The following is a 23,829-nucleotide window of genomic DNA, read 5'->3' on the forward strand; positions in this document are numbered from 1 at the left end:
AGGCAATCCACTCGCCTCGGCCTCCCAAAGTGCTGGGATGACAGGCGGAGCCACCGAGCCTGCTATTTGTGCATCTTCTAAGGCCCCGGGGAACGGCATCGTATCTGCTGCCCTCCCAGAAGGCAGGCAAACAGGCCACCTGCTTCCCCTACCCGCCCATGGGGCTCCCTGCTCCTCCAGCTCCCCCCGCCCAGCTCGGCCTCCCTGAGTCTGGCTTCCTGCCCTGCAGGTGTCCTACTACAGCCAGGCCACCCCGGGCTTTCTCAAGTATGTGACCACCAACGTGGCTGGCCTCTCCTCTGAGTTCTACACCACCTTCAAGGCTTGCGAGCAGTTCCTCCTGGATAACCGGAACGACCTGGCCCCTAGCCTCCAGACCCTCTAAGGGCGCCAGGGCCACATCCCGTCCACTCCCACGCCACCCTGCCCCAAGAATTCACGGACAGTTCATGGAGGAAGGCAGAAGCATGTATTCCTGTCTGCCTCGCCTACGGGAAGCCTTCACACGAGGCCTCCCAGCCCACCATCACTGGCTGCTCAGCTTCTGCCGACATCAGCCAGCAGGTCCTTGCGGTTCTCCTGGGACAGCCTGAAGTAGACTCGGGTCCTGTCCACGGCCCTGGCTGCAAGCAGCCCTGTCCGCACAAGGGCATAGTTGCCCCCAGCCGGGCTGTGCTCCACGGTGACAGTAGCCCGGGGGGAGGCTGCCAGCAGCCTGGCCACGGTTCCACCCGCACTCTGGCCCAGCGGCCCAGCCTGCAGCTGGAAGGACACGGGCTGCCAGAGCCCCTGGCACAGCTCCAGCATATCTGTGAGCAGCTGTTCCCTGTAGCCACTGCCCAGTGCCTCCTTAGGCCAGCCCGGTGCCAGAGTCACGTGGGGGAAAACCTCAGCCACAGCTGTCAGCAACTCTCTGCCCGCCACGTGGCCAGGGACCACAAAACTCCCATGGGAGATCGTGGCCCCGACCCACACAGGCCGAGGCAGAAGGTCAAGGGTGGAGAGGCGCGCCAGCAAGGCCAGTGCTGGCCGGAGGGCCGTGGGCTCTGTGATTTGCAAATGGATGCCCCAGCGTCCCGGGCGTGTGGCCAACTGCAGCAGGCACGACTCCAGTGTGTGGACAGAGCCCCTTGGGACACGGATGACAGGCACGGGGTCCTCAGCTATGGTTCCCTGGAGGCCAACGTTCAGCAGAATCATGCCCTCTTTGTCTGGAAGAAGCAGCAGAGGCAACGGTGTCTCGGGTTATCATGAAATGTCAGAGTCCCTTGTCAAAGGGGCAGTGGGGGTTCTGGGGTCGCCAAGGACCAGGAGCTGGTACCTTGCCTCTCTGGACTCTGTCTACCGGTCTGGGCTCCAGGTGGAAGGGTTGCTTTATAAATGTGCTCAGTGCAAGAGAAACTTCCAGTTCGGCTCTCGCTTTTTACCTTGACTCAGCCCTGGGGTCCTTGCCTACCTCGCCTGCGGCAGGATGGCTGAGGACCCAAAGGTGCTGGTCTGAAGGCTGGGAGCCCTGTGCTCTTGAAACATGTGCTTCTTCCTGCTGTGCTGCCTTCCCGTCATAACGGAAGCCCAGGGTCCCTACCCCAAGCAAAGGACGCCTCTGCAGTTCAGCTAGGAGCATGGGGGCTGAAGGCAGGCCATACCTGGGAAGGTCACTGCCGCTGTTCGTCTGCTGCTCTGGACACCAGGAACGAGCCACTCCACACCCAGACCGTCGCCCCCAGGCAGTTGGAGAAGAGGGATCAGGCTGCCCCCCGTGTAGTACGTTTGCTTCCGTGTGGTATTCACTGTGGGACCCCAGATTGCCAAATTCAAGTGGCTGCCGTTCATGGCAGCTTCTGCAGGCCACAGTGCTACAAGTGTTCTAAGCCTCACAGCACCCTGCCAGGTAACTGTCAGTCCTCTGTTTTGTAGATTACAAGAAGCAGCTTGCCGAAGATCCTACAAGCAGCAAGCAGAGTAGCTGGAGGTCTGGAGCCAGACCTGCCCGGCCGCAGAGCTCACTTAGGTGGCTGCCATGGGAGGACTGTCGTCTGATGGGGACCCTTGGAGATGGTTTAGCTGCAGGCTTTCCTAGGTGCAGGCTCAAGGGAACCAGGGGTTTGGACAGGAGCGCCTGGATTACTGCTTTGCAGACACAATCGGGGCTGCTCTCTGAAATGCTAAAGTACCCCCAGAGGAACTGTGTTATAAGGCAGAGGGCATGGGGTTTGGAATTTGCTGGGTTCCAGTCTGAGTTATGCCACATACAAGCTGAATCACTTCAAATTCCTTCACTGCGGCTGGGTACGGTGACTCACGCCTATAATCCCACACTTTGGCAAACCTAGGTGAGAGGATTGCCTGAGCCCATGGGTTCGAGACCAACCTGGGTAACTTGGCGAGACCTCACCTCTATAATAAATCAAGAAAAATTAGCCGAGTGTGATGGCACATGCCTGCAGTTCCAGCTACTTGGAAGGCTGAGGCAGAAGGATTGCCTGAGCCCAGCAGGTTGAGACTGTGGTGGCCATGAGCGTGCCATTGCATTCCAGCCTGGGCAACAGAGTAAGACTCTGACTCAAAAAAAAAAAGTTCCTTCACTGTTCTGAGCCTCGGTTTCCCTATCAAATGGAATTCCTGCTTCATGGGTGTGTGAGGCTTAGAGAGCACACCATACCAGGGCTTGGCACAAAGGGATATTCAGGATTCTCCCTCCCATCCCACCCTAGCTTCCCCCTTCCGATGTCCCTTCCCCCCAGCTCTGCTCTGGTGCCCACCGGTGCTTCCCTGTGCAGAGTCCAGCCCACACCGCCCATCCCGGTTCCCCTCCCTACAGGCCAGCTGCTTGAACTGTGACAAGGCAGGCTCGAAGAGGTCATAGTAGACTTGGTGGGCAGCAGTGTTGTCCCGGACGTAAAGCAGATCTTCCATCGATGTGGGGTCTGAGGCGCCCTGCCACAGTGTCAGGCTGTACCTGGGGCCCAGAGAGCTGGTTCAGTGCCCACCCGGATCCAGGAGGGCCCGAAGCCCCTCTCCTGTGTTCAGACTGGACGCTGGCCGGGCCCAGGGTGGAGCATCTGTGCTCCGACCTCCCACCAGCCCCTTCTCCTGAGCACTGACCCTTCCTGAGGACAGAAGGAGCCACAGGGAATTCAGAAAGCATGCCGGGACTTTGGCCTCTCCCTGGGGTAGCCGGGTGACATGCTGTGCAGAAACCGGCTAGATGCTTAGCAGTGAGGGACAACACGACGGAGGTCACAGAGGAGCCTGGAAAGTCAGCTATGGGGTTGAAGCTTTCTCGGAAATCCCAAGCCCAGTCCCACCACCAGATGAAACCAGCCAGACATGTGAGTGACCCCAGCCTTTACCAGGTGGAGCAGAGGACCACCTAGCCAACACCTCGCCCAGCCCACAGAATCATGAGGAGGAAGAATGACTGAAAACAGAGGCCCAGCACGGAGGGGAGGCCTGTCCTGCCTCCTCACTCGAAGTGTCTGAGTTCTGTTTTAGCAAAGGGACAAGGATAAGAGGGGGAGGGCATGGGGGGGTGGGCTCAGACATGAAGAAGGGAAAGGGGCAGCCTCAGGACTCCTGTGGGGAGCAGCTGAGGAAAGTAGGGCTGGATAGATGGGAGCGGGTTGTGGGGATGGCCTTTCAAAGCCTATAGGGCCATTTTGGGGTGGGGTTGGCACAATCTCTGCAGCCTCAAGGATATAGCTGGCTCCTATGGGAAGAAGCTGTGGGGAGACAAATTGTATCTCAGTGCAAGTATTTTCCCAGGGGCAGAGAGTTACCCTCCAACAGAAGGGTTCCCAGGGAGGTAGTGAGCAGCCCATCACCAGAGGTATACAAGCAGAAAGCAGGCGTGAGCACCAGAGAGGACTGAACCAGGTGATCTTTGAGCATCTGGGATCTCCCTGGGGCATCAGCGTCTCTGGGGTGAGAGTTGGATTTGGAGCCCATGTCAGGAAGGTCTTCACCTCTCAGATTGACTCAAGAGCCAGCTGAAGTGGGGCCAGGCGGCCCGCACCATGACGGTCCGCACAGGGAAGGTGACTTTCTGTGGTAGCGCTCCCACCAGCGCCTGCATGTCCTCCACCATGGCTCGGGTGTACGTGCTGTTCGGGAATAGGGGCATGTAGAGGGTGGTCCAACCTGGAGACAGGGTGGCCTGGGGGTACTTCTCCTGGACCAGGGCCAGAAACCTGCAGAGAATCAGAGATGTCAGTCTTGCAGAGCCTGGCCAGCCCCTTTGTCTCCTTTTGGTTCTGATCACAGAGCTAGGACACAGCAAGGCCTGTTGAGTCTGTGAGTCAAGGTCAGAAGCAGAGTTTTCAAGACAGAGTGGCCTGTTCAAGATCCCACAAATGGAACATAGGTTTGGGAGTCAGGGAGGTCTGGGTTCGGGTCCTGAGATCACTCAATCTCTTTGATTCTCAAAGACAGTTTCATGGCCGGGCACAGTGGCTCACACCGATAATCGTAGTGCTTTGGGAGACTGAGGCCAGAGGACCACTTGAGACCAGGAGTTTGAGATCAGCCTGGGTAATATATCAAGACCCTGTTCTCCAAATAATATAAAAAATTAGCCAGATGTGATAGTGTGTACCTGTAGTCCCAGCTACTTAGGAGACTTAGGTGGGAGGATCACTTGAGCCCAGGAGTTTGAGGCTGCAGTGAGCTATGATCACTGAACTCCAGCCTGGGCAATGGAGTAAGACCTTGTCTTTAAAAAAATGACAGTCCAGCCGGGCTCAGTGGCTCACACCTATAATCCCAGCACTTTAGGAGGCCAAGGTGAGAGGATTGCCTGAACTCAGGGGTTCGAGACCAGCCTGAGCAACATGGTGAGACCTCGTCTCTACAGTAGATCAAAAAATTAGTCGGGCATGGTGGTGCACTCCTCTAGTTCCAGCTACTTGGAAGACTGCGGCAGAAGGATCGCCTGAGCCCAGCAGGTCGAGGCTGCGGTGGCTGTGAGAAGCGTAACACTGCACTCCCGCCTGGGTGACAGAGTGAGACTCCAACTCAAAAAAAAAAAAAAAGACAGCATCCCTTCCAGCAGGGCAAGGCTTGTAAAACATCACCATATGGATGGAGGAGACTGAATCTGAGCCCCAGGATCTGGGCATGGACTCTGCCAACTGTATGGGTCTCTGAAGTTTCATGTTTTCTTTTTAAATTTATTTTGACCTGATGCAAATTTTGATAGGCAAATAATGTCCCCACCTCCACAAAAATAAAACTATTGAGTAAAATAAGCATGCCAAGAAAACAAGCCATATGCATCTTGGATCACAGACTACATCTTTCAAACTGCTGCTTCCCAAATGCAGCCAAGTTGAGAGAAGCACATTAAATCCTGGATAGGTGGGTTGTCGGCTGGTTGGATGGACTGGGGTGGAGGGACAGACAGGCGGAGGAGAAAGAGCCTGGTGCTTAGCGTCAGAAAGGCCTGGGTTTGACTCTTTGCTCTGCCACGTAAGACTTAGGCAGGTCATTCAACTTCTACAAGATAATTTCTGGACAAATAAAGTGAAAATAACAGTAGCTACCTCATCCACATTGGAAGGGTTCAGAGGTATCTGCAAGGAAAGTGCTTAAAACAGTGCTGGGGTCACATAGTCAACATTCAATAAGTTGAGCCTCAATTGTCAGCTTTATAATCTGCAAAATGGGGAGAAGAAAGCCCTAATCTGGTAGTGCTGTGTAAGGACCAAATCAGAGAAATTTTTATGTAGACTTGTTTTATAAACTGTAGAGTACCCTGCAGGTGGTGTATGTGAGGGCTGTCTGTGGCAGTGCTGTAACTTCAGGAGCTCTGGGGAGGGAGGCAGTGTTTTAGACTTTTTTTTTTTTGAGTCAGGTTCTCACTCTGTTGCCCAGGCTGGAGCGCAGTGGCATGCTCACGGCCACCACAGCCTTGACCTCCAGGGCTCAGGCACTCCTTCTGCCTCAGTCTTCCAAGTGGCCGGAACTACAAGCGTGTGCCACCATGCCTGGCTAATTTTTTATTTATTGTGCTGGGCATGGTGGCTCATGCCTGTAATGCTGGCATTTTGAGAGGCTGAGGCAAGAGGACTGCCTGAGTCCATGCGTTCGAGTACAGTCTGGGCAACTTAGATGGGCATGGTGGCACATGCCTGTAGTTCCAGGTACTTGAAAGGTGGAGGTGGAAGGATTGCCTGAGCCCAGCAGGTCAAGGCTGCAGTGACCATGAGCATGCCACTGCCCTCCAGCCTGGGTGACAGAGTGAGACTCCAACTCAAAATAAAAAAAAAAGATTTATTATAGAGACGAGGTCTTGCCATGTTGTCTAGGCTGGTCTCAAACCCTGAACTCAGGCCTCTGCCTCCCAAGGTAGACTTTTCTAGAAGGCCGAGTCCAGCACTGGTCACTGGTACACAGAGAGGACGTGGCTCTGTCTGTCCTCCAGGGTCCAGTGCAGTAGGGGTGACAAATGTGTAAATCAACAGTGACAACCCAATGAAGTCTGAGCTGTGTTAGAAGGATGTGTGGGGGCTGGGGGCCCCAGGGGAAGGTCCACAGTAGGCTGGGATGTCAGGGAAGTTTCCAGAGGAGGTAGTGACTGGGCAGAGGTTCTTCAGAAAGAGGGGGAAAAGCATTTGAGATAGAGGGAACAGCATGTACAAAGCCTCAGAGGTGAGCCTGTATGTTGTGACTAGGGGCAAACTCAAAGGTACCCTGCGTCCCCCTTCCTGTGCTAGGTGCTGATGGAAGAGGGCTGGACACAACTGGGGCAGAGAGGCGGACACTCACTGTGTGGCATTGACTTCGATCGAGATGGGCACGTTGGGGCCCTTCAGGATGTCGGCGTTGATCCATACGGGCCTCCGGACTTTGCCCTGCTCTGTCAGTCGCCGCAGGAGGTCCAGGGAGGGGCCCACGGCCTTGATGCTCTTGAAGTCCAGTTTGATGCCTGTGGGGGAGGGGTGAGGGCTTGGCAGCTGGAGAAGGAACCAGGAAGATGTGGCTCCCTGGGCGGAGAGGGCAGAAGTTGGTAGGAGGCGTGTGGGGCGGGTGGCCGGGAAGTGGGAAGACAGGGGACACTTCCCTGCCGGGTGAAAGGAGGGGCTTTCAAACAGGCAGAGCCAACCCAGAAGGGCCCACCCACTCCAGGGAGGGAGAGCCCGCCTCCCATAGGAGGCAGTGGAGGCCTGAGAAGGGCTTGGACCTAGGGCTGTTGTGGCTAGAATCAAACAAGTGGTAAATTCCCAAAGGGCTGTAATTCCTGGCCAGGGCAGGCTCGGAGGATCCCAAGCCACCAGAGCCTGTGGGGAGGTCTTTCAGCCTCCAGGAAGGGGCATTTGAGCAGAGGAGGGCGATCTTGGCTGAGGAAGGACCCAGTGTGAAGGAAGACCCATCCTTTTTAGACTGGGTAGTTAGGTGTTGAAAGCCAGGTCAATGAGAGCATGCTTGGTCCCAGGGATACTGGGGGGCCACGGAGGGCTGAAACAGAGGAGTGGCACGATAAAACTGGCATTTTGGAAAGATCACTTAAGGGTGGGTGTGGTCGTGGTTGTCAAGGGAAGGCCAGAGGGGCTGAGTTTGGGACAGTAAGCCAGTGAGGTTGGAAGCCCAGGAGAGAGCTGGTGAGTCTGGGACTGGATGGGAGGTGGGCCTTGGGGGTTAGAACTGGCAGACGCAGCAGTTGAGTGGATGTGAGGACGAGGAGAGGGAGGCGTTAAGGTGAGGATTAGATTCTGACTGTGGCTGGTAAAGGGACGTGGGGGGAGGCGGAGTTTAGCCTCGAACATCATGGATCCAGCAGGGAATTCAACACGTCTGGCACTTGGCGGCTGACTCTGCACTTTCATGTCCACTGTCTCACCTGTGTGCCCAGGAGAGCACACCCAGACACTCACTGACACATCTCCCCACCCCCCACCTCACCTGGTCTTCACTGAGCCTGGGCGTCTGTAGCACAATGAGGGAACAGCCACGGCAATGAGCGACACGTGAGTGAGGTATCCCTACTCGCTCTGCTCAGGGACCAGAGGGCTGGGAAGGAGGGATCCTGGCAGGGCCCTTACCTTTCACAGATGTGTCCAGCACGGTGTCCAGCCACTGCTGCAGCGTGTTGTCACTGTAGATGGCCGGGGGGTGTGCCATGATGGGGACCCCTGTCTCGTTGACTGTGTTGAGCCCTTCCACATTGACGTCAGCCTCCAGGACCATGGCGTTGCCTGCAGAAGAGACAGAACTCAGCCAGTTCCTTGTCTTAAAAAAAACCAATTTTTTGGCCGGGCGCATGACTCAAGTCTGCCATCCCAGCGCTTTGGGAGGCCGAGGTGAGAGGATTGCCTGAGCTCAGGAGTTCGAGACCAGCCTAGGCAACTTGGTGAGACCTCATCTCTACAATAAATAAAAAAATTAGCCGGGCACGATAGCGCACACCTGTAGTTCTGGCTACTTGGAAGGCTGAGTCGGAAGGATCGCCGGAGTCCATCAGGTCAGCACCAGGATGACTGTGAGTGTGCCACTACACTCCAGCCTGGGCGACAGAGTGAGACTCTGATTCAGAAAAAAGAAACAAACAGAAAACAATTTTTCTCATCATAAAAGTATTACTGTTTATTATAGAACATTTAGGAAATACAGAGAACAGGAAGAAGAGGAATCTCCATCATCATTCATATTTTGATATATTTTCTTCCATTTTTGTCACTGCGTAATTTTTACACAGTTGAGACTCCACTGCATTTGTAATTATTATGGTTGGGCATGGTGGCTTATGTCTATAATCCCAGCACTTTAGGGGACCAAGGTGGGAGGATTGCTTGTGCCTAGGAGTTCGAGACCAGCCTGGGCAACACAAGGAGACATTGTCTCTACAAAAATTAAAAAATCAGCTGAGGAGCCAGGCTCGGTGGCTCAGCCTGTAATCCTGCGCCTTTGGGAGGCTGAGGTGAGTGGATTGCCTGAGCCCACAGGTTCGAGACCCACCTGGGCAACTTGGCGAGACCTCATCTCTACAATAAATCAAAAAACTAGCCAGGCGTGGTAGTGCGCACCTGTAGTTCCAGCTACTTGGAAGGCTGAGGCGGAAGGATCGCCGGAGCCCAGCAGGTCGAGGCTGCAGTGGCCAGGAGCGGCCACTGCACTCCAGTCTGAGTCTCTGAGAGTGAGACTCCAACTCAAAATAAATAAATAAATAAAAAATAAAAAGTCCTGGTAGAGGGTGCACACCACAATGTAATTTACCATCCCCTAGTCCTGAAACATTTTGGTAATTTGTAATTTTTGCTATTAATACGTAATGATGCATCTTTTATTCTGATTTTCTGATCCTTCCTTGTAGAATGACTCTGAGCAATGCATGGGCATTTTTAAAGCCTGTGCTATCAAATTACTTTTCAGAAAAGCTTCTGAATCATGTTCCCGTCTGAAGTACATAAGGTTATTATTATTTTAATCTCTTAAACTTCACACGGTTAACTCACTCAGGTGATTGTTGTCTGATTCCTGCCTTCAAGAGTTCAGTCTAGGCCGGGCTCGTTGGCTCAGCCTGTCATCCCAGCACTTTGGGAGGCCGAGGTGAGTGGATTGCCTGAGCCCGCGGGTTCGAGACCAGCCTGGGCAACTTGGCGAGAGCTCGTCTCTACAATTAAAAAAATAATTAGCCGGGCTCGGTGGCTCAGCCTGTAATCCCACGCCTTTGGGAGGCTGAGGTGAGTGGATTGCCTGAGCCCGCGGGTTCGAGACCCGCCTGGGGCAGCGAGACCTCATCTCTACAATAAATCAAAAATTAGCCGGGCGTGGTAGCGCATGCCTGTAATTCCGGCTACTCGGAAGGCTGAGGAGGAAGGATCTCCAGAGTCCAGCAGGTCGAGGCTGCGGTGGCCGGAAGCGGCCACTGCACTCCAGTCTGGGTGACAGAGTGAGACTCCAACTCAAAAAAAAAAAGTTTAGTCTAGGAGGGAGCTTAGACCTTTCTAGGGGGGAGCAAACTCTAGAAGATCATACAAGAGGCATTTGAATTTGAGGGGTCTGGTGGAGAAGGCAAGGGATCACTTTCAGTCCACGCAACATTGCAGACAGTTGGCATCAGAAGGGGCCTTTTCTTTTGGTGACTCCCAGCCTCCTGACCATTCTTCTCCCCTCTAGCTCTGCTCCTCAGCAAGTCCATTCTCTATAGCACCGCCAGAGTGAGCGTTCCAAACATGTACCCGATTTGGCTTTTAAAAATGCCAAAAACCAACCCACTGCCCTGAAAATCAAACCCAAACTCCTTACCACAATCTTTGCGGTCGGTACAAACAAGTCCTGCCAAATTTTCCAGTCTCATCTCATGCCCTCTCTCCCTCATTCTCTAGGTTCCAGCTACTCCCAGCTTCTCCAAATTTATTAATACTCTATTTAGAGACAAAGTCTTGCTCCGTTGCCTAGGCTGGAGGGTAGTGGTGTAATCATAGCTCACTGGAACCTGGAGCTCTGGGGCTCCAGCAATCCTCCTGCCTCAACCTCCAGAGTAACTGGAACTGCAGACTTGCTATCATGCCCAGGTAATTTTTGTATATTTTGCAAAGACAGGGTCTCGCTTTGTTGCTCAGGCTGGTCTCTAACTCTTAGCCTCAAGAAATCCTTCTGTCTTGGCCTCCCAAATGGTTAGGATTATAGGCATGAGCCAGCATGCCTGACTAGTGTCTGTCTCCAACTTTGACATGCATATAGATTCCCCAGGAGCTGTTAAAATGCAGGTTCTGATCTCTAAGTCTGGGGTGAGTTAGAAACTCTGCATTACTTTTCTTTTTTCTTTTTTTTTTTGAGTCAGAGTCTCACTCTGTTGCCCAGGCTGGAGGGCAGTGGCACGCTCCCAGCCACTGCAGCCTCAACCAGCTGGGCTCAGGTGATCCTTCCGCTTCAGCCTGCCAAGTAGCTGGAACTACAGGCACACACCACCCTGCCCGGCTACTTTTGATTTATTGTAGAGATGAGATCTTGCCAAGTTGCCCCGGCTGGTCTCAAACTTGAGGGCTCAGGCAATCCTCTCACCTCGGCCTCCCAAAGTGCTGGGATTATAGGCGTAAGCCACTGTGCCCAGCCTGATTCTGTGTTTTTATTTTTTTGAGTTGGGAGTCTCACTCTGTCACCCAGGCTGGAGTACAGTGGCACACTCGCAGCCACTGCAGCCTTGAACTGCTGGGCTCAGGCGATCCTTCTGCCTCAGCCTTCCAAGTAGCTGGAACTATAGGCACACACCACCATGCCCGGCTACTTTTTTTGATTTATTGTAGAGATGAGGGCTTGCCAAGTTGCCCGGGTTGGTCTCAAACCCCTGATCTCAGGCAATCCTCACACCTCGGCCTACCTAAGTGCTGGGATTATAGGTGTGAACCACCACACCCAGCCTGATTCTGCATTCCTAACACACTCCCCAGTGATGCCCATGCTGCTGGTCTGTGGACCCCACTTTGAGTAGCAAGGCTTTGATTTTCCTTGTCCTCCTTATCACTGGGCTGTTGCCTGGCAACATGCTTCCCTCAACAGCTCCACTAGAGCACCTCCCGCTCATCCTTCAGTGCTGGCTTAAAATATCATTTTCTCGGGCAGCCCCCTCAGGTCCCCTCCCACTGTGGGAGCGTTTCTGTCCTCTCAATAAATCCTGCTTTCAAAAAAAAAAATCATTTCCTCAAGGCAGTGCCCATCCCCTGGCTAAGTCGCTAGTGAAACCTCCTTGGTCCTAGTGAAACCTACTCCTCTCCTTTGCATGCCAGGCCATGTGTCCTGTAATTGCATGCTCAGCATCAGTCTTCCTGAGTATAAGCTCCAGCAGAGCCGAGTTCAGCTAATAGTTGATCATCACTTGAATTCTGGTGCCTGGACAGCACCAGGCTTAAAAGCGGTGCTTCAAAAATGCTTGTTGATGTTTGAGATATTTTTCAGACTCTTAGTGGGCCCAAAGCACTACCCAGGCCCAGGACACCCACCAAGAAGCTGGCTCCACTGTCATGTTTGTGATGGCCCCTCCCAGAAATTGACTGTGACAGGAAGACAGTCTCAACACACTCCTTGATATCATCAACCAATCAGCAGCCTCTGTCCCCTGCCCGCCAAATTCTCTTTAAAAACCCAATCCGGCCAGGCTCAGTGGCTCAAGCCTATAATCCCAGCACTTTGGGAGGCCGAGGCGAGTGGATTGCCTGAGCCTGTGGGTTTGAGACCAGCCTGGGCAGCATGATGAGATCTCGTCTCTACAATAAATCAAATATTAGCTGGGCGTGATAGCGTGTGCCTGTAGTTCTAGTTACTTGGAAGGCTGAGGTGGAAGGATCGCCGGAACCCAGCAGGTTGAGGCTGCAGTGGCTGGGAGCATGCCACTGCATTCCAGCCTGGACCACAGAGTGAGACTCCAACTCAACAAACAAGCAACACACACACACACACACACACACAAAAACCCTATCCTCTGGATTTTGGGGGAGAGTAAATTTGAGTAATATCTCCTGTCTTCCTCATTCAGCTGCTTTGTGATATTAAACTCTTTCTCTAAGTATTAAAAAAACGGTTGTTGAGTGATGAACAGTAAAGGGAATTCATGATAGAGAAGTCATGATCAACTAGCCCACACCCAAAAGAGCTCGCCCAAGGTTCCAGAAAATTGTAACAGATTGCTCTAAGTGGCTGGTGTCTGAAATTCCAAGAGGCTGAGGGAAGCCGAATACAGGCTGTTCCCTGCACTGAGCTTTTGCATGTCTGTTTCATCCCCATGCTATACATCATGTTTCAAGAGGTCGGGATTTGGGCGGGCGCGGTGGCTCATGGCTATAATCCCAGCACTTTGGGAGGATGAGGTGAGAGGATTACCTGCGTCCGTGGGTTCGAGACCAGACTGGGCAACTTGGTGAGACCTCTTCTCTACAATAAATCCCCTTCCTCCCAAAAGAGGTCGGAACTCATTGTTTTCCTGCTCCAAGAATGTATGGCACAGACATAAAATCACATTGTGAAGGGTTTTCTGAATGTGACCTTGACTTTTATGACTTGAACACAAAGTCCTTTCTTATCTTAACTGTTTGTTCCTTGGGAATGCAGTGAGGGCTCCACAGGGTTTGGGGCTCAGTGAGGCCCAGAGAAGCCAGCCACAAGCAGACCGGGGGGGGGGGGGGTCCCTGGGCAGGCAGGAGGGTAGCTCAAGAGAAGGGGTGCTGAGGTGTCTTCCATTTAAGGGGGAAGGGGAGTGCATTAGGAGCCGGGGTCAGTCTAGGTGGCTGAGTCCTGGTGTCCCTCCCACGTGGTGCCTACCTTGATTTGCCCTAGGTGGAGACCCCATGAGCTCTCTGAAGACAGTTGTACCTTACTCATGTCTAAACCTTCTTCCTTCTTAGACGAGATGGAATGAGAAAAGGAAAAAGATAAATAAACCTTCCTCCTGAGCTTGGCCCCAAACAAGGGCTAAGTGAACACTTAGTGAGTGGAACACAGACTGATGGGAATCACAGTCTGGACCTCATCTGCCTCCCTGGGATTGCCACTTGGACCCATCTTCTTCCTGGAAAAATCTTCTCCCTTGATGTTAGAGGTTGCTACTTGTGACCGGGCTTGGTGGCTCATGCCTATAATCCCAGCACTTTGGGAAGTTGAGGTGAGAGGATTGCCTGAGTCCACAGGTTTGAGACCAGTCTGGGAAACTTGGTGAGACCTCATCTCTACAATAAATCAAAAAATTAGCTGGATGTGGTGGCATGTGCCTGTGGTTCCAGTTACCTGGAAGCCTGGGGTGGAAGGATCAACTGAGCCAAGCAGGTCGAGGCTGCAGTGGCCCTGAGTGTGCCATTGCACCCCAGCCTGGGCAACAGAGACAACAACTCAAAAAAAAAAAAAAGTTACTACTTGTGGGCCAGGCGTGGTGGCTCACACCTATAAGCCTAGCACTTTGGGAGGCCGAGGTGAGAGGATTGTCTGAGCCCACAGGTTTGAAACCAGCCTGGGCAACTTGGCAGACTTCATTTCTACAATAAATAAAAATAAATGAGCTGGGCGTGGTAGAGCATGCCTGTAGTTCCAGCTACTTTGAAGTCTGAGGCGGAAGGATTTCCTGACCCAGCAGGTGGAGGCTGCGGTATCCCTGAGCGTGTTACTGCTCTCCAGCCTGGTCGGCAAGATTCAGACTCAAAAAAAGAAAGAAAGAAAGAAAGAAAGAAGTTGCTACTTGTTGCTACTTGTTGGTCGGGCACCAGGTTCACACCTGTAACTCTTAGCACTTTGGGAGGCTGAGGCAGAAGGATTGCTTGAGCCTGGGATTTCAAGACCAGCCTGGGCAATAAAGCAAGTTCTTGTCTCTACAAACAGTAAAAAAATTAGCCAGGTGTGGTGGTGCACGCCTGTAGTCCCAGCTACTGGGGAGGCTGAGATGGAAGGATTGCCTGAGCCCAGGAGGTGGAGGCTGTGGTGGGGCGTGGTCCTGCCACTGCACTCCAGGCTGGGTGACAGAGTGAGACCCTGACTCAAAAACAAAAAAAGTTGCTACTTGCCTTTTGGAGGCTGCATCTGGGAACTGACTTGCTTAGAAGGACTAAGACGCAGGGCTCAGTGACTCAGTCTGTAATCCCAGCATTTTGGGAGACCGAGGAGAGTGGATTGTCTGAGCTAGTGAGTTCAAGATCAGCCCGGACAACTTGCTGAGAACTCGTGCCTATGGTTCTGGCTACTCGGAAGGCTGAGGCAGAAGGATTGCCTGAGCCCAGCGGCTTGACGTTGGGGTGGCCATGAGTGTGCTATTGCACTCCAACCTGGGAGACAGAGTGAGTATCCAAAAAAAAAAACAAAAGTCTTCAGGCTTCAGGCTGGGTGCAGTGGCTCAAGCCCGTAATCCTGGCACTTTGGGAGGCCGAGGCAAGAGGATTACCTGAGCCCATGGGTTCGAGACCAGCCCAGGCAACTTGGTGAGATTTTGTCTCTATGATAAATCAAAAAAATGAGTCAGGTGTGGTGGTAGTGTGCCACTGTAGTTCTGGCTACTTGGAAGGCTGAGATGGAAGGATTGCTGGAACCCAGCAGGTCTACGCTGGGGTGTCCATGAGCATGCCACTGCACTCCAGTCTGGGCAACAGAGTGAGACTCTAACTCAAAAAAAAAATAAATAAAATAAAATAAAATAAAAAGAAGGACCAAGAGATGAGGGAAGGATTGGGTTCCTGTGACTGCAGCAGAAGCCCTGACCTCAGGGAGCCACAGTCTGGAGAGAAGGGGTGCAGGTGCTGGAGTTTTACGAATCTGCAGGAGAGTACGGTGGCTAATTGTGCACGCTGAATTGTTACTGCTGGCTTTCAGGCCCAGTCCTAACACTTGTAAGCTGTATGCCCTGGGAAGGTTTTTTGACCACTCTGTGCTTCTGTTTCCTCATCTACAAGAATTAAACACTACAATATCCCTGGTCAGGCATACACTGAGTGTTAATCATTTACATAGAGTGGCTTGCTTAACTAGAGTAAGGTACCACCTGGTGTATTTTTGTTGTTTCAGCGTAATTAATAATGACCTCTGTTGTGATCAAGAGTGTCCTGGTTTAGACAATGATGTCCCCCTATCAGCCCTCAGACCCCAGTTTCCTCATCTGAAATGGAGGGAGTTGGCTTGAGCAATGGTGCTCCAAGTGTGATCTTGGGGCTAGCAGCATCAGTACCACCTGGGATCTTGCTAGAAATGTGAATTCTCAGGCCCCACCCTGGAACCAGGGAATCAAAAACTCTGATGGTGGGGCCAACAGCTTGTCTTGTGAAGCATGCTCATGTTTTTTTGTTTGTTTGTTTGTTTTGAGTTGGAGTCTCACTCCGTTGCCCAGGCTGGAGTGTAGTGGCAAGCTCAGTCATCCCAGCGTCGACCTGCTGGGCTCTGGCAATCCTTCCGCCTCAGCCTTCCAAGTAGCCAGAACTATAGGCATGCACTACCACACCTGGCTAATTTTTGATTTATTGTAGAGACGAGGTCTCACCAAGTTGCCCAGGCTGGTCTTGAACTCCCCGGGCTCAGGCAAAACCTCTTACCTTGGCCTCCCAAAGTGCTGGGATTGCAGACTGAGCCCAGCCTTTTTTTTGGGGGGGTTGGAGTCTCACTCTGTCACCCAGGCTGGAGGGCAGGCACACTCCTGGCCACCACAGCCTCGATCTGCTGGTGTCCGGTGATCCTTCCACCCTAGCCTTCCAAGTAGCTGCAGCTATAGGCGTGCACTACTACGCCCGGCTAATTCTTTGATTTATTATGGAGACAAGGTCTCACCAAGTTGCCCAGGCTGTTCTTGAACCCATGGGCTCAGCCAATCCTCCTGTCTTGACCTCCCAAGGTGCTGGGATTACAGGCTTGAACCACCGTGCCTGGCCGCATGCTCATGTTAGGACTATTCCTCCACCTTTATAGAGTTCACAGTACATGAGTATGATCTGCTGAGTTTCCTAACTGTCCTGAAGGAGAGGGTGTTTCCCTGCCAACCTGGCTCAGAGTATGGACCCTAGGAGCTGGCCACTCTGGGCTCTTATGCTGGCTTAACCACTTTCAGACAGTGTTTCTCAGCTAGATGGCTCACATCTATAATCCTAGTGCTTTGGGAGGCAGAAGGATCCCTTGAGGATAGGAGTTCAAGACCAGCCTGGGCAACATAGCAAGACCCTGGCTCTACAAAAACATTTTATTTTATTTTTTTTTTGAGCTGAAGTCTCACTCTGTCGCTCAGGCTGGAGTGTAGTGGCAGACTCATGGCCACTGTAGCCTCGACCTGCTGGGCCCAGGTGATCCTTCCACCTGTCTTCCAAGTAGCTGAAACTATCGGTGAGTGCCACCACGCCTGGCTACTTTTTTGATTTATTGTCAAGACGAGGTCTCGTCGTGTTGCCCAGAATGGTCTAGAACCTCTGGGCTCAGACAATCCTCTTGCCTCTGCCTCCCAAAGTGCTGGGATTACAGTTGTGAGCCACAGCGCCCAGCCAGGAAAAAAAAAATTAATTGGGGCTGGCTGGGTGCAGTGACTCATGCCTATAATCCCAGCACTTTGGGAGACCGAGGTGAGAGGGTTGCCTGAGCCCAGGGAATCGAGACCAGGCTGAGCAACTTGGTGAAATCCTGTCTCTACAATAAATAAAAAGATTAGCCAGGTGAGGTGGCACACAGCAGTAGTTTCAGTTACTTGGAAGGCTGAGGCAGAAGGATCACCTGAGCTTAGCAAGTTGAGGGTGTGGTGGCCCCCGAGCATGCCACTTCGCTCCAGCCTGGGTGACAGAGTGAGATTCCAACTAAAAAAAAAAAAAAGAAAAAAAATAGCCAGGGCCAGGTTTGGTGCCTCACACTTGTAATCTCAGTATTTTGGGAGTCTGAGGTGAGAGGATTGCTTGAGTCCAGGAGTTTGATATCAGCCTGGGCAACATAGGGAAACCCCATCTCTACAAAAACATTAAATACTTGGGAGGCTGAGGTGGAACGATTGCCTGAGCCCAGGAGATGGAGACTGTAGTAAGCTGTGATCATACCACTGCACTCCAGCCTGGGCAACAGAATGAGATCCTGACTCAAAAAGGAAAGAAAAGAAAAGAAAAAATTAGCCAAGCTTGGTGGCATATGCCTGTAGACCCAGCTACTCTGGAGGCTGAGGCAGAAGGATGGCTTGAGCCCGACAGTTTTGAGGCTGCAGTAAGCTATGATGACACCACTGTACTCCAGCCTGGGTGACAGAACGAGACCCTATCTCTACCAAAAAAAAAACAAACCCCAAACCAAAACAATCCTTGGGTGAGTCACCTAACTCTTCTGAGCCTCTGTTTTTCTTCTATAAAGAGGTACTCGGGAAACAGGTGGTCCCAGGAGAACCCGTGTGTGATGCACATGTCCTGCACAGTGAGCCAGAGCTGACTGGCTACCATCATCACGTTGGATGTGAGTCTCAGGTTTCCCCTTAGTTTTTAGTAGCGCTGGGCTTCAAATTTAGTAGTGCTGGGCTTCTTGAGGCTTTGAGGGCAAAGGCTTCCTTAGCAGGGACAGTTGGCCCTGACAGCGTGAGGGAGGAATAGCTGGGTGGGGGTAGTGGAAAGTGAGGGGAAAATGCAGTCAGGGCTTTGGAGCCAGACTTGGTTCAAATCTTGGACTCATAGCTCATTAGCTGTGTGATCTTGAACCTGTCACTCAGCTCCCGGCAGCCCCTTCTTCCTCGTGGAGTCTGACAAGGCATGTAAATGGCCACCAGAATGCCATGGTGACCAGGGTCTGATCCTTACCTCTGCTGTCTCCCACCTTCCATCCCCTGCCCTGGCCTGCCCCAGTCTTGGCAGCTGGACTTACCGTTCAAGGCAGCCATCATGTCTTTCTTGCTGTTGGCCGCATGGTACCAGGTGACCTGCAGGCCGTCTCGGTGGCTGATGTTTCCCAGGCTCAGCAGGTAGTCCAGCATGTCTGCGTCAGTGTGGCAGGTGTCCTGCTCACAGCCTGGAATGAATGCCACGGGGTTGTTAGCATCAGTCCTCACGCCAGCCTGAGACGCCTGCCCACTCCTTCCACGACTCCGCCTGAGCTCCCATTGTGTGCCCAGCATGCCATCCAGCAGAGTGGCTGCTGAAACCTGAACTCATTCTTGGCACCAGCCTAGGGCAGTTAGCAGACAGGGTGCTCCCAGAGAAGGGGACATTTTTTTCTTTTTTTAGTCGGAGTTTTACTCTATCACCCAGGCTGGAGCAGTGGCACACTCGGCCACTGCAGCCCCGACCCGCTGGGCTCAGGCGATCCTTCTGCCTCAGCCTTCTAAGTAGCTGAAACCACAGGCATGTGCCACCATGCCCAGCTAGTTTTTTTTTTGATTTATTGTAGAGATAAGGTCTTGCCATGTTGCCCAGGCTGGTCTCGAACTTGTGGGCTCAGGCGGTCCTCTTACCTTGGCCTCCCAAAGTGCTGGGATTATAGGCGTGAGCCACCGCTCCTGGCCAGAAAGGGGCATTTAAGGGAGACCTTGAAGGATGGGTGTAATTTGACAGAAAAGGGGACTAGGTTATTCCAGAGAGAATAGCGCCGGCAAAGGCTTGGCTGTGGCAGCAAGGGGCTGCCAAGAGGAATGGCCACTGGCCCGGTGCAGATGCAACAGAGAAATGAAACTGGACGAGCTTGGAAAATGGGGCTGGGATCAGGTCGCAAGTGGCCTTGAACACGGGCAAAGTCGGCCATGTGTTGAGGGCAGTGGCTGAGGGTTTTGCTGGGGAGGATCTCCCTGGCTGCAGAGCGAGCATGGGCAGGTGACAGCACCCTGGTGGCAGAGGGACTGTGTGGAAGGGTGCCAGGAAGACACCCCGAGGCCTCAGAGGGCAGTGAGGGAGAGTCGCGGGTGGGGAGGCAGAGTCCTTGAGGCTCAGGACTGAGGAACACAGGCCTGAGACGAGGGGTGGGGCCACCCCCAGGTCCCTGTGTGAATGAGGAAGTCATTCGCCAAGAGAGCGCAGGGATGCCTGTGGGTCGGGGGAAGGGGTGAGTCCAGCTGTCTTCTGAGTTCGAAGTGCCCATGTGACTCCCAAGAAGGGCGCAGAAGGGAGACTTGGTGCTCTTCAGGACTGATGGAGGGAAGGAAGGCTAGTAGGACCTTGGGGGGGCGGTTGAGGTCATTAGGGTTGGGATGGCAGAGGCGGAGAGAGCTGTGGACGGGGAATGGGTCTCAGTGGGGACGAAGCGTGGGAGAAGAGCCAGTCAGCGCTGTCCACGGGGACACAGCCTCGCTGGGGATAAGGAGGGGGCACAGGAGAGGCACAGGGAGAGGCTCCTACCTGGCTGCCGGAGGCCGAGGCTCAGGACGATCCCGACCATGAGTACCAGAGACCCGCTGGCGATGCCAACCAGCACCCACTTGAGATGGCTCTTTGGACACTGCTTTCTGTGGTCCATGGTGACCCCCTCTGGGAAATGTCCCACAGCTGCTCACGGCCCAGAGTCCCTGAGGCTCCCTGTGGCTGGGATCAGGTGGGAGGTGGAGCCCCCAGCAGCATGTAACTCCCTGCCAGAGCCAGCCAACTTCGCAGCCCAGCAATGCCTGTCGCGGAGATAACCCCTCAAGCCCCTCCTCCCTCCCCACCCTCCTCCCCTTCCCCTCGCCCTCCCAGGTAACAGGCCAAGCAGAAAATCCTGTCACCTCCAAGGTGACCTTTGAGCACAACAGAGAATGTCGGGCTGAGCCCCCAGACCTGCCTGCCTGCCCTTGACCAGGAAGACCAAGCCCAGCCCACCAGGCTTTCCTGGAGACCTGGAGTGTGTGTCTGTCCCTCTCTGGCTCTAGTTTCCCTCTGTGCAAAAGGAAATGACTAGGCTGTGTGACCTCGTTCTGTCATCTTCTGATTCCAGGCTCTTTACTCTGCCCTCTGGGAATCCCGCCTATCAGGCAAGGGTGGTGACAAGGACAGATTAGATCTGAGGGGCAAGAATCTCCCTTCTATCCAAGCTTGTGGCTGATAGATTATCTACATGGGGATGAAATTGATAGCCCTGGCATGCTGGCCTGGGTTACTGCGGGCCATTCCCGGGGCAGAGAGTCCATGGGGAAGGGACTGAGTCACCACCTCACACAGAGCAAGTTCTGGGGGTCCCGGCATGGGAAGCAAGTTAGAGAGTGTCCCATGCTGAGGACTCTAGGGTTTTTTTTTGAGTTGGAGTTTCACTCTGTCACCCAGGCTGGAGGGAGTGCAGTGGCATGCTCACGGCCACCGCAGTTTCGACCTGCTGGGCTCAGGTGATCCTTCCACCTCAGTAGCCGGAACTACAGGTACGCACTACCATGCCAGGCTTAGCTTTTGATTTATTGTAGAGACGAGGTCTCACCAAGTTGCCCAGGCTAGTCTCGAACCCCTGAGCTCAGGCAATCCTCTCACCTTGGCCTCCTAAAGTGCTGGGATTACAGGCTTGAGCCACGGTGCCTGGTGACCCTGGTATTTAGTGCACCTGTAACGTGCACAGGCTTCAGCTTATAGAGGCTCATAAGGGAGTCCAGTAGGGCACTTAGTGACTGATCCACTTGCGTGTGTGTGTGTGGTGTGTGTAGATGACGTTCAGGTGAGCAGCTGTCAGGGCACTGAGGGGTGGAGGGACAGTTCGGGAGGGATTTTGGTTCAGGCCAGGTATATGGTGGGGGTTGCGGGTCATCTCTGAGTTACTGCCCAGAAGGTGCTGGGCTCCAGCGTGAGACCAGGGCCGCAGACAAGGGCATGACCATCATTTTCTGCCCAAGGCCAAGAGAGAACAGGATGGAGGTCAATGTCTGGGAACCGCTGACCTAAGGGAAGTGGAGGAAGAGGAGAGGGACAGGGCAGAACAGAGAGTGGGAGGTGGGGGGTGTCGACGGAAGAATCACTTCGAGAAGAAAGAGTGGTCAGCCAGGCCGGGAGGTGGAGCCCATGAGGACAGCAAGGACCCCCGGATTTGGCAAGAGCGATGGTGACACTGGCAAGGACGGTGTTTGTGGGTCAGTGGGGAGGGTGGGCCCACCAGAGCCTGTGGAGAGGGGCTGGGAGGAAGCAGAGAGGCTGAAGGTCCAGGAGGGAGAGGTGCCAGGACAAGGTGCCATGGGATGGGGGAGGACCCGACACCTAGCGTGTGCTGTCCTGCAGGACATGGGCAGGGCATGGCAGGTTTATGGGGTTCCACAAGAACCCAAGCTGCGGCTGGCTGCTAGACAGTCAGGAGCCCCCCTTCCCCCTTGGTATATTCAGAGAATATGTCCGGAGTCAGCCCCCAACTGATTCTTCATTCCCTTGGCCTCTAGAGAAGGCAGCTCTTTTCTCTCTGGGCCTCAGACTCCTCCCTTCCTGAGCAGTGCTCTGGGCCAGAACAGGGCAGGGTCAATGTTGCAGGGACCCTCAGCTTCCCAGGAGAGTTAGGGGGCCACAGGCAAACAGAAGCATGATTTGTGAGTCTCCTTTTCTGGGAGCTGCTGTCCCCGGCCATCCACGCCAGATTCCAGAATCCAATGGCACTGGGCCTCACCCAGATCGCTTCTGTAATAAGGTGTGGAAGGGTGTGTTACATGAGATATTGTGATAAAAGCCACAGAAAGTTAACTGGGAATGACGGAGGAACAACCACTTATGGTTTACTCTGCAGTTAAGTATAAAGGAACAACACACCACCAGAGTTATAAAATGTAACTCCAGTGTCCCCTCCTGCTCCCATAGGCCCTTCTAAGAATTCGGGACATGATAAGTCTGGCCTGGTTGAGTTTGCATTTTTTTCTACTTTCATGAATAACAACAATAAAAATGTATTATTTGTTGATTTCCTACAAAGTGTCCCTTAACACTGACAAGTAGTTCTTATGTTCCCATGTTGCAGGCAAAGAAATTGAGGCTCAGAGGGGTGGAGACTGGTCCCAAGTCACCTCAGTGTCAAATTCAAGTGCAGGTTGGGCTGACTCCAGGCCCAGTTGCCTGGCTTGATGGCATCTGCTGGTCTCTTCTGTCCACCCCCATTCACAACTGGATGGCCACGTTTTTTTTTTCTGACTTCACTACTTAACAGCAATGCTGGAGAAATCTTTAAAAAAAATAAAAAGGCTGGGTGCAGTGGCTCACGTCTATAATCCCAGCACTTTGGGAAGCCGAGGTGAGAAGATTGCCTGAGCTCATGGGTTTGAGACCAGCCTTGAGCAACTTGGCAAGACCTCATCTCCACAATAAAAAATCAAAAAAATTAACTGGGCATGGTGGCGCATGCCTGTAGTTCCAGCTACTTGGAAGGCTGAGGCGGAAGGATCGCCTGAACCCAGCAGGTCGAGGCTGTGGTGACCGTGAGCATGTCACTGCACTCCAGCCTGGGCAACAGACTGAGACTCCAACTCAAAAAATAAATAAATAAAATTAAAAAATTATATATATATATATCCATGCCCAACCAGAGAAATCTCTTTTTAAAAGAAAAATCCAATCCAACCAGGTGTGGTGGCTCACACCTGTAATCCCAGCATTTTGGGAAGCCAAGGTGAGAGGATTTCTTGACCCCAGGAGTTCAAGACCAGCCTGGGCAACACAGTGAAACCTCATCTCTACAAAAGATAAACAAAATTAGCCAGATGTGGTGGCATGCACTGGTAGTTCCAGCTTCTCAGGAGGCTGAGGTGGGAGGATTGCCTGAACCTAGCAGGTAGAGGCTGCAGTGGCTGTGACTGTGCCACTGCACTCCAGCCTGGGTCACAGAGTGAAACTCTGACTAAAAAAAAAAAGAGTCATGGGCATTAAATAATCAGCACTTTTAGAATGAGGTTGGTTTGCACATGGAGTGCCCTCATGGACTATAAGAACTAAGTTCTGCCGGGCTCGGTGGCTCAGCCTGTAATCCCGTACCTTTGGGAGGCTGAGGTGAGTGGATTGCCTGAGCCTGTAGGTTTGAGACCCGCCTGAGCAGCGAGACCTCATCTCTACAATAAATCAAGAAATTAGCCGGGCGTGCTAGCACGTGCCTGTAATTCCGGCTACTTGGAAGGCTGAGGCGGAAGGATCGCCAGAGCCCTGCAGGTCGAGGCTGTGGTGGCCGGGAGCGGCCACTGCACTCTAGTCTGGGCGACAGAGTGAGACTCCAACTCAAAAAAAAAAAATTAATAATGACCCGCTGACCCTCACACAGGCATTTGGCCCAAACTCATACAGCTTGGGTGGTCTAAAAACTCTCTACATGGTGAAATTCCAGTAGCTTCATGTAGGTAACCAGCAGAAGCAAAAACAAGTTTTTCTCAAGAGGAACATAGCTTCAATCCAGGCCTTATGAAAACCCTGAGGCAAAGTTTCAGGGAAAAATAAGCAGTTCACAGTTAACCATCCCAACAGTCATAGGAAAAGTAGTTACCATGTGTGAAAACCAACTGTAAGAGGGAACAGCAGCCGG

The 23,829-nt window shown here is 53.0% G+C and overlaps 2 protein-coding genes across 2 annotated transcripts in view; one reads left to right on the top strand and one right to left on the bottom strand.

Moving 5' to 3' along the window:
- Positions 1-459, top strand: part of ACOT11 (acyl-CoA thioesterase 11) — a 60,092-nt gene extending 59,633 nt beyond the window's left edge. The window contains exon 15 of the mRNA XM_021717485.1: positions 230-459. Within this exon, the coding sequence (XP_021573160.1) occupies positions 230-385 (156 nt within the window). The 3' untranslated portion in view covers positions 386-459. The remainder of the gene's footprint in view (positions 1-229) is intronic.
- A 78-nt stretch (positions 460-537) lies between these two features.
- Positions 538-19,851, bottom strand: FAM151A (family with sequence similarity 151 member A). The gene is made up of 8 exons (XM_008067806.1): positions 19,734-19,851; positions 18,271-18,414; positions 8,040-8,192; positions 6,766-6,925; positions 3,966-4,190; positions 2,820-2,959; positions 1,647-1,790; positions 538-1,211 (listed from the first exon to the last, which is right to left on the bottom strand). The coding sequence occupies exons 1-8, from the start codon at positions 19,849-19,851 to the stop codon at positions 538-540; spliced, it is 1,758 nt and encodes a 585-aa protein (XP_008065997.1).
- Positions 19,852-23,829: the final 3,978 nt, after the last annotated feature.

Source organism: Carlito syrichta, unplaced genomic scaffold (assembly GCF_000164805.1).
Source record: "Carlito syrichta isolate Samal-C Ts95f unplaced genomic scaffold, Tarsius_syrichta-2.0.1 Scaffold309778, whole genome shotgun sequence".
NCBI classification, from domain to species: Eukaryota; Metazoa; Chordata; class Mammalia; order Primates; family Tarsiidae; genus Carlito; species Carlito syrichta.

Bases quoted from the DNA above. Each gene is read 5' to 3' on its own strand.
- FAM151A (XM_008067806.1), bottom strand. From the start codon at position 19,851: ATGGACCACAGAAAGCAGTGTCCAAAGAGCCATCTCAAGTGGGTGCTG. The intron at 18,415-19,733 runs GTAGGAGCCTCT...CATTCATTCCAG, and splicing joins CCTCGGCCTCCGGCAGCCAG to GCTGTGAGCAGGACACCTGC. The intron at 1,212-1,646 runs GTATGGCCTGCC...TGCTTCTTCCAG, and splicing joins AGCGGCAGTGACCTTCCCAG to ACAAAGAGGGCATGATTCTG.